Here is a 17157-nt window from a genome sequence, read left to right as displayed (position 1 = left end):
GGAAGCCCGGGAGGTACCGAAGGAGGAGGGGGGCGGAGATGGAGATGTGGATGGATCCACCCGTGTCCTGAGGAGCAGCCTCTTACCCCCACCTGCGCCCCGCCATCCCCGACGTCGCCTCGCCAAGGCCGAGCTGCTCCGCGGTGGGATCCCCGGGCCGTGGCGGGCAGGGTGGGGAAGGCACCGGCCCAACACCCGGCGAGCAAGCGTCCTGGGGCTCCCGCTGTCCCTGGGAAGAAGGGGGGCCGGGTGCGGCTCGGGTGGGGGTGGGGTGCTATAAACAATGGACTTGGCTCCGAGCCGTGCCTTCTTGGGGGCGGTTTTGGGGGACCTTCTTTTGTTCTTGGACTTGGCACTTACCTCTTGGGTTGTGGTGGTGCTTTCCGGGAGGAAGGTAGGGCGAGGAAACCTGAGGTAGAGGGAAGCGGCGAGGTAAGTAGGGATCCAAGGGGTGGACTAGCTTGAGGTGTTCTGAAAGTTGATTTTCTATTCTTTTTTTCCTCTCAACTGAGACAAGTTTTGATTTTGGTTTCCGTTTGGGGAACTGGCTGGACACATTAGAGTGTAAATAAGATTCTCTGGTTATTCCCTCCCCTTCCTTGTTTATCTGAAAATCAGATCGGTATGATTGATTTCGGGAGGGGAGACATGAATATACGAAAAGGAGGACTTTCTACTTGGTCGGAGTGTTGGAATGGGGGTCAAGGATACCAGGAATTAGGAATGTAATTGTAGAAGTGACCAAAAACCCTTTTCTGGCCCACCAGTTGTTGCCCTCATTTCCCCTCAACCCTTCCCCCCTCCCTTTTTTTTCCCCTTAAGTTATTTTTAAGTTATTTTTAAGTTATTTTTCAAGTGACAAAGAGAAAAATGATTGTTTTGACTCATACAGGCCTGGCTTTGGAGAACCATAGTGCAGGAATTCTGCCTCCTGTTGCCTCCTCCCCTTTTGCTGCCAGAAAAACTGAGAGGACAAAAGGAAGTGCAATAATTGTTTTATTGTTTTTGATCTTGAAATTGTACTGTTGTTTTTAGGGCTAGAGTCTATTCTAGGTATGTGTTTAGAGTTGAAATAGCCCAGCTACAAGGAGAACTAGGTGCCTAGGTCTTTCATGGGTTTAAAGTTTAATAATATTATTTTTATTTTGCTATTTACAAATGTCTTTGTCTAACTTGGAATTGCAAAGTCAGCGTGAGGGTGCAGAGAATTATTCTTCTAAGGTCTGTTGGAGGTGGTGTATTGTTTTTTCATTTCTATGTGTGTGTTTTATAGACAGGGCCTCACTATGTAGCACAGAGTGGCCTTAAACTGGTAGTCCTCCTGCCACAGCCTCTTGAGTTTTGGGATTACAGATTTATGATGTGTGTTTGGGCAGGGGGAGAGATGGGGAGGGCTTTTTTCCCTTCAAGACAGGTGCTCCACCATATGAGCCACAGCTCCATTTTCAGCTTTTTTTTCGGTTAGTTGGAGATAGGAGTCCCTCAGATTTGTCTGTCTAGGCTGGCCTCACACTTCAGTTGTCACATCTCAGCCTTCTGAATAGCTAGAATTACAGGCTTGAGCCACTGGTGCCTAGAAATTGTTTTTTAAAGGAAGATCCCTACCTATGGTTTCGAAATGCAAAATTTTAGTACCAGAACAAGCTAAAGTGAGTTTTAGAAGCAAGATGAGAATTTTTTTTGAATATTTTGGCCTACCCTTTAAAAATGTAATTATATTGTTATGATCAAGGTGTTGTATAGTGCGAGATTTCCATTTCATAAGTCAGGTAATTAGTGTACATTTCTTTTTTGGGACAATATCACTCTCAGGGCTTGAACTCAGGGCTTGGACGCTATGCCTGAACTTTGTTGCTCAAAGCTAGCACTCTACCATCTGAGCCATAGTTCCACTTCTGGCTTTTTTTTGGCTGGGAGGGGTGCTTAATTGGAGATAAGAGTCTAAGGGACTTCATTGCCTGAGGTGGCTAAATCTTGGAGAACTGGATTCTCAGTCCTCAGCCTTTGCCTCCTAAGTGGCTAGGATTACAGGTGTGAGCCACTGGATGGTACACTGCACCACTTCCGGTTTTCTGGTGGTTAATTGGAGATGAATCTCACAGACTTTAGTTCCTGGGCTGGTTTTGATCCACAATCCTCAGATTTCAGCCTCCTGAGTAGCTAAGATTATAGGCCTGAGCCATTGCACCTGACTGGAGGGTACACTTTTAAGGTACACTTCTGGTTTTTAGATGAGTGAAATCCTTTTCCTTCCTCTATTCTAGGTATCTTTTGACATAGCTACTTGAGGCTGAATTATTTGAAAAACTCCTGACCACTTAATTTCATTACTGAAACCTCCTGGCTGAGGGCTCATGAGCCCCTCTCAGTGAATCTACCAGACCTCTCTTGCTCATCAACAACGTTTCCAGTTCATTTTGACCACATCTTTTTCTGCACTTTATGGAGGATAAAACCATCAAACCAGATCAACATTGCTGCTGAAACTAGAGTCTTGGAAGCAGAAACAAAACCAATCCCAAAACTTGAACATTTGTGAGTTTGTAAAGAATTAAAGGATAGATTTTTCTTTTCTTTCCTCCTCCTTTTTCTTTTTCTTCTTCTTCTTCTTCTTCTTCTTCTTCTTCTTCTTCTTCTTCTTCTTCTTCTTCTTCTTCTTCTTCTTCTTCTTTTTTTAATCCAGAGCCCTGTGAAAGTTCTGTGGAGTCTGCAGACTCCAAACCTTTGCGTTCACTTCTAGGGAAAGCCTGGTGACTGTAACAGAGTGGGTAGTTTCATTACCAGTAAGTTATGAGTGCCCAGACTTCCCTACCAGAGAAGGGTCTGAATCCAGGGCTCATGTGCCAGGAGAATTACATCTGCAGCGGGACTGATGAAGCTATCTTTGAGTGTGATGAGTGCTGTACTTTGCAGTGCTTGCGCTGTGAGGAGGAACTCCATCGGCAAGAGCGCCTGCGGAACCATGAGCGGATACGACTCAAAGCTGGCCACGTCCCTTACTGTGACGTCTGCAAGGGCCCCAGTGGACATTATCCAGTTGTTAGGCAAAGGGCAGCTGTGAGATGTCAGGCCTGCAAAATCAATTTGTGTGTGGATTGCCAAAAGAGAAGTCATTGTGGGGGTAACAAGAGGAGACACCCTATTACTGTGTACCATGTCAGTAAGGTCCAGGAGTCCCTGGAAGCAGAGGATATGGATGAGGAGACCAAGTGGAAGAGGATGACTGAGAAGGTTGTGAGTTTCCTCCTAGTAGATGAAAATGAAGAGATTCAGGTAAGTGTTTGGGTGTGATGGGCGCTTACATGGTCCTGGACCTGGAGTAGATCAGAGATCTGCTGGTGGAAGGTAGCTCTCCAGAAGATAGATCAGGAGGAGTTCGTGTGTGTGTGTGTGTGTGTGTGTGTGTGTGTGTGTGTGTGTGTGTACATGCCCGTATCAGTGCCAGTCTTCAGGTTAGGACTCATGGTGTGGATGCTGTCCTAATGCTTGTGCCGGGAGTTTGGCCTAGTGGTAGAGTGCTTGCCTAGCATGCACAAAGACCCAGGTTCAATTCCTTGGTACCACATACATAGGAAAAAAGCCAGAAGTGGTGCTGAGGCTCAAGTGGTAGATCTCTAGCATTGAGAAAGCCCAAGGACAGTGCTCAGGCACTGAGTCCAAGCCCTGACTGGCAGAAAAAAAAAAAAAAATTAAGAAAAAGCCAGAGTGAGGTGATGGTGGGGAGAGAAATAGGGACAAAAACATAAGGGGTATCAATATGTGAGAAGTAATGTACCTGCTATCTGGTGAATGTAACCCCTCTATATACATTACCTCGATAATAAAAAAGAAAAAGAAAAAACCAGAAGTGGTGCTGTGGCTCAAGTTGGTAGAACTCTAGCCTTGAGGAAGCCCAAGGACAGTGCTTAGGCCTTGAGCTCAAGCCCCAGGACTGGCAAAAACAAAAACAAAAACAAAAACAAAAACAAACCAAAAAACCCCCCAAACTAATGCTCTACCATTGGAGCCCCAGCTCCACTTACAGCTTTTTGTGGTTAATTGGAGACAAGAGTCTCAGGGACTTTCCTGCTGTGCCTGGTTTTAAAGTTCATTCTTCAAATCTCAGCTTCCTTGTAGCTGGAATTACTGGTATGAGTACCTAGCTGGAGCTTCTCTTTTAATCATTAAAAGTCAAGACCTTTTAAGGTTTGTCTGGAGTCATTTAGTTACTCACCAGCCTCATGACCTTGGGCTGAATGACTTTCCTCTCAGAATCTTAATGTTCTCATCTGTAAAGTGGGGGTAGTCCTTACTTGGTTAGTTGATATTAAGATAAAATGAGAATAGAAAGTCTGTTGCCTAATAAATGATGGTAGATAAGCCTCTGCCAACTGTGTGATTAGGCTGAACTACTTTTTTGGGGGTGGGGTGGGGTGGGGAGTGAGCTTCATGGGGCTTTAAACTCTGGGCTTCTGGGCTGTCCCTGAGATCTTTTGTTCTAGGGTACTGCCCCACCCTTGGGCCTTTGTGCTGTCCCTCTCTAGAATTCAAAGCTATCTTACCTTACCTTACCCTGGAGCCACAGCCCCACTTCCCCTTTACTAGAGATTAATTGAAGAGTCTCACAATTTTGTAGTGCCTGCAATGGTTTTGAACCTCAATCCTCAGATCTTAGCCTCCTGAGTAACTAAGATAACAAGAGTGAGCCACCATGCCTGGCTTAGGCTGAACTACTTTTTTTTTTTTTTTTTTGCCAGTCCTGGGCTTGAGCTCAGAGTGTGAGCATTGTCCTTGGACTTTCTCAAGGCTACAGTTCTACCACTTGAGCCTCAGCACCACTTCCAGCTTTTTTCTATGTATGTGGAACTGAGGAATGGAACCTGGGTCTTTGTGCATGCTAGGCAAGCACTCTACCACTAGGCCAAACTCCCAGCCCCAGGCTGAACTACTTTAAAAAAGTTTTCTGAACAGTGTACTGTGACCTCCTGAGTAAATGTTTGTGAGGAATGGCTATAAATCTCCAGTACATAAAAAAAAGGGGGATCTGTCACAAAGTTGGTATGACCTCTTGTTTTCCTGGAGATTTCTGTTTTAGTATGTATATGTTGCTATAACAAAATATCAGAGTCCAGGTCATTTACAGGCAATAAGTATTCATTTAGCTCACAGTTCTAGAGACTGAGAAGTTCAAGAACATGATATCAGCATGTAATGATGTTTTTGTTGCTGCATGGTAGGAGGTGTCACTAAGAAAGGAGTTTACTTCAGCTCAGGTGTGTTACATACCAGTCCCATCATGGGAACCCCACCTGGATGACCTTTATGGACTAATCACACTTACTATCCAACAGTACCACTGCCAAAACACCACCATGTAACCATCACTGGATAACCATGGGCAAGTTATTTTAATTTCATCATTATTATTATTTATTGTTGTTTATGTAGTACTTAGGAATCGAATCCAGGACCTCATGCATACTAGGGCAAGCACTCTACCACTAAGCCACATTCCCAGCTCAATAGGCAAGTTACTTAAGCTATGTAACTCAGTTTCATTTCAACTTCACAGGATTGTTCAGATGATTCAGTGTTTAGAAATGGAAAATAATTATCATTAGGCTTAGCAACTAGGCCTGTTTTTTTTTTTTTTTTTTTTTTTTGCCAGTCCTGGGCTTGAGCTCAGGGCCTGAGCACTGTCCTTCGACTTTCTCAAGGCTAGAGCTCTACCACTTGAGCCTCAGCACCACTTCTGGCTTTTTTCTATGTATGTGGTACCAAGGAATCGAACCTGGGTCTTCATGCATGCTAGGCAAGCATTTTAACCACTAGGCCAAACTCCCGCTAGGCCTGTTTTTGTTGATATATCTTTACATATTTGTGGTCCATTGACTTGGAATTTTTGGTGGTGATGACTCCAGTTATCACCCGATGGAAGGAGTATCAGTGTAAGTAACCATTAGAGAAATGTCCCAATTTCCAGTGCTTTTTATGTTTTATGCTAGTATTAGATCTTCCAGGTCTTGGTACTCTTCTTTAGCTTTTTCACTTAAGGCTGTTGCTCTTCACTGGAGCCACAGCTTCACAGTGAGTGTTTAATTGGACAGTTAGACTTTTTTTTTTTTGGCCTGGACTAGCTTTGAACCTCAAATCTCAGAGCTCATCCTTCTAAACCATGGGCACCCAGCTAACCTGTTTGTTTTCGTGTTGGTCCTGAGACTTGAGTCAGAGCTCCACTCCTGAATTTTTGGTAGTTAACTGGAGGTGAGAGTCTCATGGACTTTCCTGCCCAGGCTTAAATCCACAATCCGCAAATCGCAGTCTCCTGAATAGCTAGGATTACAGCACTTGGCCCAGCTAAGTATTTTTATCTCTACTTTTTTTCCTCCATAGATAATTTGATGGAAGTGAATTGCATCACGAGCCCTATGTTCTTCCATTGTCAGCTAAATGCTGTGCTAGTACAGAGCTTTCTTTATTACTTCGAAAGGAACTCATAGTTATGGAGGAATGACCCAGATCTCCTTCTGCATCCCTTGTCAGCGATAATGTCTTCATTATGGATCATGCTCTAATTGAGCAGCATTGTGGACTAAATAGCTTCTAAGTGGAACACTTGGATTTGGATCTAGACAATTGATTCTTGTTGGTTTTGTTATCAATTCTTCTTGATAACTTAGGAGAGTCATTGTTTGTGTTGTCTCCTTGAAATTAGAGAAAGAGTTGAGATGAACCAGTAATTTTTTTTGGGGGGGAAGGGCTTGAACTCTGGGCCTGGGCACTGTCCTTGAGCTCTGCAGCTCAAGGCCTCCGCCCTACCTCCTGGCCTGGGCACTGTCCCAGAACTCTGCAGCTCAAGGCTACTGCCCTACCCTTTGAGCCATAGCACCACTTCTGATTTTCTAGTGGTTAATTGGAGAAAAAAATGTCATGGACTTTAGTGCTGGGGTTGGCTTTGAACCATGGTCCTCAGATCTCAGCCTCTTGAGTAGCTAGGATTACAGGTGTGAGCCACTGTGGCCAGCCAGCTTTCTCTTTTTATATGACACTGTAGAATCAAAGCCAGGACTTCATGCATGATAGGCAAGCACTCTGTCACTAAGCCACATTTCCAGCCCCTTGAGCATAAAGTCTGATGGATTGGTTATATTATAACTCCTTTTTTATGCTGGTAGTAGGTCTTGAACTCAGGGCCTGGGGTCTTCCTTTAGCTTTTTTTTTTTTTTTTTTGCCAGTCTTGGGCTTGGGCTCAGGGCTTGAGCATTGTCCTTGGACTTTCTCAAGGCTAGCACTCTACCACTTGAGCCTCAGCACCACTTCTGGCTTTTTGCTATGTATGTGGGGTACCAAGGAATCGAACCTGGGTCATCATGCATGCTAGGCAAGCACTCTACCACTAGGCCAAACTCCTGGCCCTATCCTTAGCTTTTTTGCTCAAGGGTAGTATTCTAGGAGTGGGGGAGGGGAGGAAAAAAAAAGATTAGTGTTCAGACATACCTCTCCTTCCAACTTTGTGCTGATTAGTTGGGGGTGTCTCATAGACTTTTCCTGCCCAGGCTGGCTTTGAAACCTGTATTCTCAGATCTTGGGCAGCTAGTATTGCAGGCACAGGCATAAACTAACAGTGACTAGATCCGTTTCTTGTTTTTGAACAATCACCAATGACAGTTAACTTAGCCCCCCAAGTACTGGTTTATAGATAATATACCATTATTTCCAACTCTGAACTCCCTCCCTTTCTCCCTTTCTCCCTCCCTTCTGTCTCTCTGTCTTGCTCTCTCTTTTTCTCCCTTTCTCTTCTCTCTTTCCCTCTTCCCTCCCTCCTTTTCTTCCTTTCTTCTCATCCTGAGCTTTTTTTTTTACTGAAGGTTAGCACTCTACCACTTGAGCTCCATCTTCAGCTTTTTTGTGATTAGTAGGAGATGAGTCTCTCTGGCCTTTGTCAGATCTAGCTTTGAACTGTGATTCTCAGATGTCAACCTCCTGAATAGCTAGGATTACAGCCATGAGCCATTGGTACCGGGCCCTTACTTTCTCTTTGTTTTTGCTGGGCTAAGGATCTAACTCAGGGCCTTGCATATGCTAGACAGTGCTTCACCACTGGACCCACTGGACTTCTGCTCTCCATTTTTTTTTTTTTTTGATCTTGGGGCATGAACATGGCCTGGGCTCTGCCCCTGAGCTCTTCAGCTCTAGGCGACCGCCCTACCCTTGAGCCAATCCCCACTTTCCGTTTTCTAGAGGTTTATTGGAGATAAGAATCTCAGGTCCTTTTGTGCCCAGTCTGGCTCTGAACCTTGATCCTCAGATCTCAGCCTCCTGAGTAGCTAGGATTACAGGCGTGAGCCATTTCCACTTGACCTAGGTTCACTTATTATTTTTTATTTATTTATTTATTTTGTCAATTCTGGGCTTGGGCTCATGGTCTGGGCACTGTCCTTGGGTTTTCTCAAGGCTAGAGCTCTACCACTTGAGCCATAGCACCACTTCTGGCTTTTTTCTATGTGAGCCACGTGCCCAGCCTGGCTCACATTTATTCTGTTCTATCTTTGGAGATCAGAATTCTAGAGTGTATTCTAGAAGTTATAGAATCTTGCTTCTTTGGCTTTTCTAGTTTTAAGAGTCTGCCTCCATTCCTTGGTTTGTGGCTCTATTACTGTACTTCAAGGTCAGTAGTATGGCATTTTCAAATCCGTGTACTTTCACTGTTACATTTCTTTTGTGTCTGTCTCTTGTCTCCTTATAACACACTTTTGTGATTACATTGGACTATAAAGAAAATGTGTTATAGCCAGGTGCATGGCTCACGCCTATAATCCTAGCTACTGGAAAGACTGAGATCTGAGGATCAAGGGTCAAAGCCAGCCCGGGCACAAAAGGACCTGAGACTCTTATTTCCAATTAACCTAAAAAAAAATGGGAAGTGGGGCTTGGCTCAAGGGTTGGGCCATAGTCTTGAGCGGAAGAACTCAGGGACAATACCTAGGCCTGGAGTTCAAGTCCCATGACCTGCAAAAAAAAAAAAAGAGAGAAAGAAAGAAAGGAAAAGAAAAGAAAAGAAAAATTTACCCAGGCACTAGTGGCTTACCCCTGTAATCTTAGCTACTCATGAGGTTGAGATCTGAGGATCACAGTTCCCAGCCAACTTGGGCAGGAAAGTCCTTGAGACTCTCATCTCCAATTAACCAATAGAACACTGGAAGTGGGGGCCGGGAGTTTGGCCTAGTGGTAAAAGTGTTTGCCTAGTATGCACGAAGACCCGGGTTCGATTCCTCGGTACCACATACATAGAAAAAAGCTGGAAGTGGTGCTGAGGCTCAAGTGGTAGAGCTCTAGCCTTGAGAAAGTCCAAGGACAGTGCGCAGGCCCTGAGCTCAAGCCCAGGACTGGCAAAAAAAAAAAAAAAAAAAAAAGAACACTGGAAGTGCAGCTGTGGTTCAAAGTGGTAGAGTACTAGCCTTGAGCAAAAGGGCTCAGGGATAGTGTTAAAGCCCTGAGTTCAAGCCCTACAACTCACAAAAGAAAAGAAAATCCACATGATGGTCCCATCACAAGGTCTTTAACTAATTCCTATTTTCAAAGTCTCCTTCAGTGTACCATATAAAATGATATCTCACAGTCTCTGGAGATTAGGACTTGGATGTTGCTGGGGGGAAGCCAGTGTTCAGCCTATCACAGCCTATAAAGTAGATTGTGATTCCTAGATGAGAATACAGACACAGACAACTTGTCAAGATCAAGTGACAGTAAGTGGCAAAAGATTTGAACATTGACATCTGGGTAAAAGTCCTAGCTCTTAACAGTTAGACTCCAGCTCTACTTGACCACAGTTTTAAATTTTCCTAATTTTGCTTTGGTAGGGTCAATAGGCCCAACTCACCAGTTCCTAATGGCTGCCTTGAAGGTAGTTGAGACATAATGTTACATAATTTCAGAAACTGTTATCAATGAACTTTTACAATATGGAAGATTATGAATTAGGTCTCTATTTCTTTTTTCTTTTTTATGTTTTTATTTCTTTGTCAGTTGTGGGGCATGAACTCAGAGTCTGGGTGCTTTTTTGCTGAAGGCTAGCACTCTATCATCACTTGAGCCATAGCTCTACTTCTGGTTAATTGGAGGTGAAAGTGTCATGGACTTTTCCTGCCTGGCTTTAAACCACAATTATCAAATCTCAGCTTCCTGAGTAGCTAGAACTATAGGCATGAGCCATCAGGGCCTGGCCAGTTTTATATATGTGTATATGTATATATGGTATATATATTATTGTTATATGGTATATATACCATATATATGGTATGTATATATTGTTATTATTACTGTTTTCTTATCCCTCCTCTCTTCACCTTATTTTCCTTGCAAGTTTTTCCTTTATCTTTTTTTTTTTTTTTGCCAGTCCTGGGCTTGAGCTCAGGGCCTGAGCACTGTCCTTGGACTTTCTCAAGGCTAGAGCTCTACCACTTGAGCCTCAGCACCACTTCTGGCTTTTTTTCTATATGTGGTACCGAGGAATCGAACCCGGGTCTTCATGCATGCTAGGCAAGCACTTTAACCACTAGGCCAAACTCCCGGCTCCATCTTTTTTTTTTTTTTTTTTTGCCAGTTCTGGGCTTGAGCTCAGGGTCTGAGGACTGTCCTTGGACTTTCTCAAGGTCAGAGCTCTACAACATGAGCCTCAGCACCACTTCTGGCTTTTTTTATGTATATGGAACTGAGGGATGGAACCTGGGTCTTCATGCATGCTAGGCAAGCATTCTACCAGTAAGCCAAACTCCCAGCCTTTCTTTTTTTGCTTGTCTAGGGACTGAACTCAGGGCCTGAGCCCTGTACTTGAGCATTCTTCAAGGCTAGTGCTCTACCACTTGAACCATAGCACCACTTCAGCTTTCCCCAGATCCTCCTATGTATACCACTCCACAAGGCTGTGATACTAGGTGTGTACCATTATGGCCAGCTTTCTCGCTGGCCTTGAACCACAGCCTTCCTCATCTCAGCCTATCAAGTTGCTGAGATTGTCTGCTTGAGCCACTGTACATGGTTCTTTCTCAGGGCTTGAACTTAGGGCCTGAGACTTGTCCATGTATGTGGTACCGAGGAATGGAACCTGGTCTTTGTGCATGCCAGGCAAGCACTCTACCACTAGACCAAACTCTGCTCCCTCGCCCCTCCCCCCCTTTTTGTGGTTATGGGTTTGAACTCTGGGCCTGGGTGCGGTCCCTGAGGTTTTCAGCTCAAGCTTTACCGCTCTACCACTTGAGCCACAGTGCCACTTCTTGTACATGATTCTTGAATTAATGAGTTAGATAAATTGTGTGCTGGTTCTGGGGCTTGAATTCAGTGCCTCAACACTTTCTGATCTTTTTTGCTCAAGGCGCTATCACTTGAAACAAAGCTTCATTCTGCCTTTTTTTTTTTTTTTCCCTCCACTTGGCTTCAAAACACAATTTTAGACTTCAGCCTCTGAGTAGCTAAGAGTACAGGTGTGAGACACTGACACCCAGTTAAAATGGCATTCCTTTATGACTTTTTTGTATAATAACTAAAATGTCAATTAGATTGTCCTGTACCCTCCTGTCTTTTTCTGATTGTCTTTCATAGGGTACAATTTATGTTTATGTTCTTTCCCCAAATCTCTCTTTGATGTTTCTAGGCATTCATAGTTGTTTTTTTTTTTTTTTCCCCCCCCTTTGGTTGTGAGGCTTAAACTTGGCCTGGGCTCTGTCCCTGAGCTCTGCTCTTCAGCTCAAGGCTACTGCCCTCCCTACCCCTGGGCCTTGGTGTTGTCCCTGAGCTCTTCAGCTCAAGGCTACCATCTACCCTTGGAGCCACAGTCCCACTTTTCTAGTGGTTAATTGGAGTTAAGAGTCTCATGGTATTCAGTGCCCTGGCTGGCTTTGAACCTAGATCCTCAGATCTCATCTCCTGAGTATCTAGGATTACAGGTGTGAGCCACCTTGCCAGACAGCATTCATAGGTTTTGCTCATTTTTATTTTATTTTGTAAGGATCATTTTATCACCTTGAAACCTGTAGGTAGGTTTTTCAGATTTAACTGTATACATTTTCCTAGGATTTGCCATATGTGGGGAAAGCAGATTGCATACCTATAAACACAGTTCAGATACAGGATGCATAATGGAGAGAGGGGAAAGCCCCTTCTACAGGACAGTCAGAGGTCATGCTGTGGAGGTGGGTTTAAATAGAGTCCTGATGGTTAACACCAGCTAGGGAAAGAGACATCGGGGGAGAGGGACTGGAAAGAGTGAAAGTGGGATGGCATGTTTGAGTTGTATGAATACCAATATGGCTGGCATGAGCTGGCAGAGTTGGAATGGGGAGATACACATGTAAATAGGCACCAGATCACAGGAAGCCTCAGTCCACTGGAAAAAATGTGTCTGTATTTGAAGGGTGATGGAAAATACCAGCCTGCATTATACTAGCACATCTCAGTGTCAAGACAAGTGTTGAAAAGCTGGCTCTTCATTTCAGTGTGGAAGTGGCTTGACAGAGTAAGCAGAGAGCCCAGGAAGTGAGATGGATTTGAAGTTAGAGATGGCCCAATGCTGATGAATTTGGGACAGTGTTTCTAGGTTCAGTCTTGAGTACTGACATATTGGGTAAAGGAGCATTTAGTGGTGACTTGTACTGTTTTGTTTGTTCAAATATCACCTGGGTAATACCCCAGGCTTTATTGACTTAAATTGATAAAACTGAGGGTCTACTTCATATAATAAAGAGAGCTGAATTAATCTCTTGTAGTGTTATCTAATAGTTAGCAATCAGAAGTGATTGTGCTCCCTGGGGGACACTTGGCAATGTTTGGAGATATCTTTGTATCACTCTGCTGAGGGCAGTGGCGGGGAACTGGCTACTTGGAAAAAGCTGGGATGTGTAGTGTCCCCCCCCCAAAAAAAAAAAACAAAAAACAACCTATTATCTGGTACAGCATGTTGGTAATAAAGAGTCTGAGGAAGTGATCTAACAGATGAAGTAGTCAGTCTATAATAGGCAGTCTGAAACCTAGTGAATTGGCAAACATATCAAGGACAAAAAATTGAAGCAAGATTGGGTGCTAGTGGTGGTTCACGCCTATAATAGGAAGCTGAGATTTCTGGATCTCCGTTTGAAGTCAGAAAGTCTGTGAGGTTGTTGTTGTTTTTGGTCTGTTGTAGGGCCTGGGTGCTGTCCCTAGAACTTATTTGTGCTCAAGGTGCTCAAGGCTCTAGTTATTCTACCTTTTGAGCCACAGGTCAACTTCTGGTTTTTGAGTGGCTAATTGGAGTCTCATGGGGTGGCTTCATACACCATCCTCAGATCTCAGCCTCCTGAGTAGTTAGGATTACAAGTGTGAGCCACTGGCACCGAGCTTGTGAAATGCTTATCTTCAATTAATTACCAAAAAGCTGGAAGTAGAGTTGTAGCTCCAGTGGTAGAGCATTAGCCTTGGGCATAAAAGCTCAGAAACAAGCTGCATACTGGTGGCTCAAGCCTATAATCCTATGTACTCAGGAAGCTGAGATCTGGAGGATTTGGTTTGAAGCCAGTCTGCACGGAAAGTCTGTGAGACTCATCACCAGTAAACCATTCAGAAAAGGTAGCACCGAGGCTCTAGTAGTAGAGGCTCAGGAACAGTGCCTAGGCCTGAGTTCACGCCCCAGGACTACACTCCTCCAACAAACAAACAGTAGTTTGCTCTCTCTCATTTAGTCCTTTTCCTTCTTCCTTAGTAATCTACCAGTAAAATCAGTATTATCTTTTGCCCTAGTTTGTAGCTTTTCAAATAAAATGGTGAATTTCTGGGTTGTACTTATTGATTTTTCTAGGCCTCAGTGTAGGAAAAACAAAGGACTCACAGACCTATTATTTAGAGTCAGTAATAAATAAATGATCCATGTTACCAAGTTATCTATAGTCTGAAGCCAGAGGCAGCACCTTTAGCAAACAATTCAAAGGTTAGAAAAATGAAATTGCTAGCAATTAGGGTTCTTATTGGAATAAGAAGATGGTCTGGTGATGTTTTTCTAACTACCAGCTTTATTCTGAGATCCTCCTACCTGTATCTTCCTTATGTCTGTATTACAGGATGAGCCATTATACTTGGCTTGTTTGAGCTGCTGTCTCACCTTCTGCCTGAACTTGGGCACCAGTGGCTGACATATTTTTTCACTTCTGACATATAACTTTAGCTACTCAGAAAGCTGATATCAGAGGATCATGATTCAAAGCCAACCTGGCAGAAAAGTCTGTGAGACTCTTTATCTTAAATTAAACACCAGAAAGCCAAGAATGGAGCTCTGGCTCAAGTGATAGAGTACTATCTTTGAGCAAAGGAGTTCAAAGACAGTGCCCAGGCCCTGAGTTCAAAAGCTCCAAGATTGACACAAAAAGCCCCCCAAAATATAAAACAACTCTGAAACCTCAATCCTTCTGATCTCTTCCTTCTCATTAGTTTAGATTATAGGCATGTGCCATTGTACCTTGTTCCTATTTATGTATTTTTTTTTCAAATCTATACATAAGATTTCCTCTTCCCTTGGAGGTGAGGTGTAGCTCAAGTGCTAGAGCACTGACCTTGAGCACAAAGAGGCTCAGGGACAATACCCAGGCCCTGAGTTCAAGCCCCACAACTGACGCTCCCTCTCCAAAAAGATTTTCCCTTCCATCAACATCCTATTCTAGGTTTATTTGTCAGTTATAGGGCTTGAACTCAGGGACTGAGCACTGGCTTTGACCCTTTTTCTTCAAGGCTAGCACTCTGCCACTTGAGCCACAGCTAATATGTCCAGCCTTTTCTGTGTATATGGTACCAAGGAATCAAACCCAGGGCTTCATGCATACTAGACAAGCATTCTACCACTATGCCACACTCCGGGCCTCAACATCCTATTCTTTTTGACTTTTTTCCCCGATCTGCTCCTTATCTGACCTGGGTTGGTTCACCCCTCAGGCAACCTGGTGTGCCCCCGCTCCTGGGAGGTTACCATATTGATGCAAAAGTTACTGTGGACACCCGATCGGCATAGCACACTGCATCCCTGAACTCCTGGACTCAAGTGATCTTTTGGGCTCTGCCTTCTAAGTAGCTTGGAATACAGGGGCATACCACCACACCCGGCTTTTTTTTTTTTTGTGGGGCCTAGGGCCTGGGCACTGTTCCTGAGCTCTTCAGCTCAAGTCTACCACCCTACCTCTGGGCCAGGGCCTTGTCCCTGAGCTCTTCAGTTCAATGCTAATACCCTACTCCTGGAGCCACAGTCCCACTTTCCATTTTCTAGAGGTTAATTGGAGGTAAGAGTCTCAAGGTCCTTTTGTGCCCAGGCTAACTTTGAACCTTGATTCCCAGATCTCAGCCTCCTGTGTACCTAGGATTACAGGAGTGAGCCACTGCACCTGGCCTCTTTCTTTCTTTCTTTCTTTCTTTCTTTCTTTCTTTCTTTCTTTCTTTCTTTCTTTCTTTCTTTCTTTCTTCTGTGTGTGTGTGTATGTGAGTGTGAGTGATGGGGTTTGAACTCGGCCTGGTCGCTGTCTCTTTGCTCTTCAGCTCAAGGCTAGCACTCTACTTTCATCTTTCTGGTGGCTAATTGGAGATAAGGGACTGAAAGGATTTTTGTTCCCAGGCTAGCTTTGAACTGCAGTCCTCAGATCTCAGCCTCCTAAGTAGTTAGGATGAGCGCCTGGCTGGGATTTTCTTTAAATATATATATTATTATAAAAGGCTTGTACAGAGGCTGGGAGTTTGGCCTAGTGGTAGAGTGCTTGCCTAGCATGCAGGAAGACCTGGGTTCAATTCCTTGGCACCACAAAGATAGAAAAAAAGCTGGAAGTGGTGCTGCGGTTCAAGTGGAAGGGCTCTAGCCTTCAGAAAGTCCAAAGACATTGTTCAAGCCCTGAACCCAAGGCCAGAACTGGCAAAAAAAAAAAAAAAATAAGGCTTGTACAAAGTCATTACAGTTACATAAGTCAGATAATGAGTACATTAATTCCTTTGCTCTCTCCCAGTTTTCCTTCCTGTTCCCACCCACTAGTTGTATAGTTCATTTTAAACAGTGTCTAAGTGACACTATACATTTCTTTCTTTTCCCTCCCTTCCTCCGTTTCCCTTCCCTTTCTTTCTCCCCTTCCTCCCTTCCCTTCTCATCCTTTCTTCCTCTCTCCCTCTTTCCTTCTTTCTCCTTCCTTCCTTCCTTTCTGCTGATAGTAGGGCTTCAACTTAGGGCATAGACATTGTCTTTTTGCTCAAGGCTGATGTTTTACCACTTGAGCCACAGCTCCATTTCTAGCTTTTTGGTGGTTATTGGGAGAGTCTTGCCAACTTTCCTGCCCAGGTTGGCTCTGACTCAGGATTCCCCAATCTCCTGATTAGCTAGGGTTACAGGAATGATCCTTCGATACTCAGCTACTACATGGGAATTCCTGACCATGAACTGGCTGGGCTGCTCTGCCACCCCGATTGCTGACAAGCTGTCAGGATAATAAATGAACACAGGATGAGGAGCAAAGCTTCCCTTCCTGACTGTTCACTATCTAGAGGCACAGGAGAAATCCTATTGTTTAGTGATGGTGGGAAGGGAAGGCATTAGATGATAAACTCAAGAAGAGAAGGCACCCCTATAAGGAGCCTTCAGTGTATGCTTAACCTGTTGACAGCCTTGAGCTCATCAGCTATAACAGACTTTGGGCACTCAACCCAGAGACTATTTTGTTTAGCCCAGATCTGTTTAAAATTTGACCCATATAAACCATTGAAAGCCACTGTGAGTCAGCTTTTTAGAGATCCTATCTTGAACTATTTTAAGTTACTTCCACTTTGTGTGCTTTTATTTTTTTTCCTTCCTCTTAGGTCTGAATCCTTGAAGGATTTATTTATTATTTTTTGAATTTGGCAAAGGTTTGGCAAGGGTTTGGCTTTGTGAGCTGGGGTGAATAGTTGGCTTGTGCTTTCCTTTTGGGCTTGTATACTGGCTCAGGAGCTTCTCCTGAGTAAGCTTCTCCTGGGTAAGCACTTCTGCTGATGGGCAGGCCCAGCAATGTCTGGTCCCTCCTGCTTTGGGAGGAGCTTCTGTGAGATCATTTCTGTCTGAGGGTAGCAATACTCCATATATTGAGCACATCTGATTGCTGATGGATAATCAGTAGGGACGAATAGGGAGGCCATGAAGAAGGAAGGAAGTCAAGG

The 17157-nt window shown here is 44.1% G+C and overlaps 1 protein-coding gene and 1 non-coding gene across 5 annotated transcripts in view; one reads left to right on the top strand and one right to left on the bottom strand.

Annotated features, from left to right (window-relative positions):
* The first annotated feature begins 2673 nt into the window (after positions 1-2673).
* The window catches only part of Zfyve1 (zinc finger FYVE-type containing 1), a 67137-nt gene continuing 52653 nt past the window's right edge, over positions 2674-17157 (top strand). For all 4 annotated transcript variants that reach the window (XM_090344414.1, XM_090344416.1, XM_090344413.1 and 1 more), the window contains exon 1: positions 2674-3273. In XM_090344414.1, the coding sequence (XP_090200540.1) occupies positions 2791-3273 (483 nt within the window). In that variant the 5' untranslated portion in view covers positions 2674-2790. The remainder of the gene's footprint in view (positions 3274-17157) is intronic.
* Positions 14796-15097, bottom strand: LOC150054654 (signal recognition particle RNA). Its single transcript, XR_016537713.1, has one exon.

The sequence above is a fragment of the Megascapheus bottae genome, chromosome 14 (assembly GCF_031878675.1).
Source record: "Megascapheus bottae isolate mThoBot1 chromosome 14, mThoBot2.hap1, whole genome shotgun sequence".
NCBI lineage: Eukaryota > Metazoa > Chordata > Mammalia > Rodentia > Geomyidae > Megascapheus > Megascapheus bottae.
Note: the sequence above shows the minus strand (reverse complement) of the source record. Positions and strands in the feature narration are given on the sequence as shown.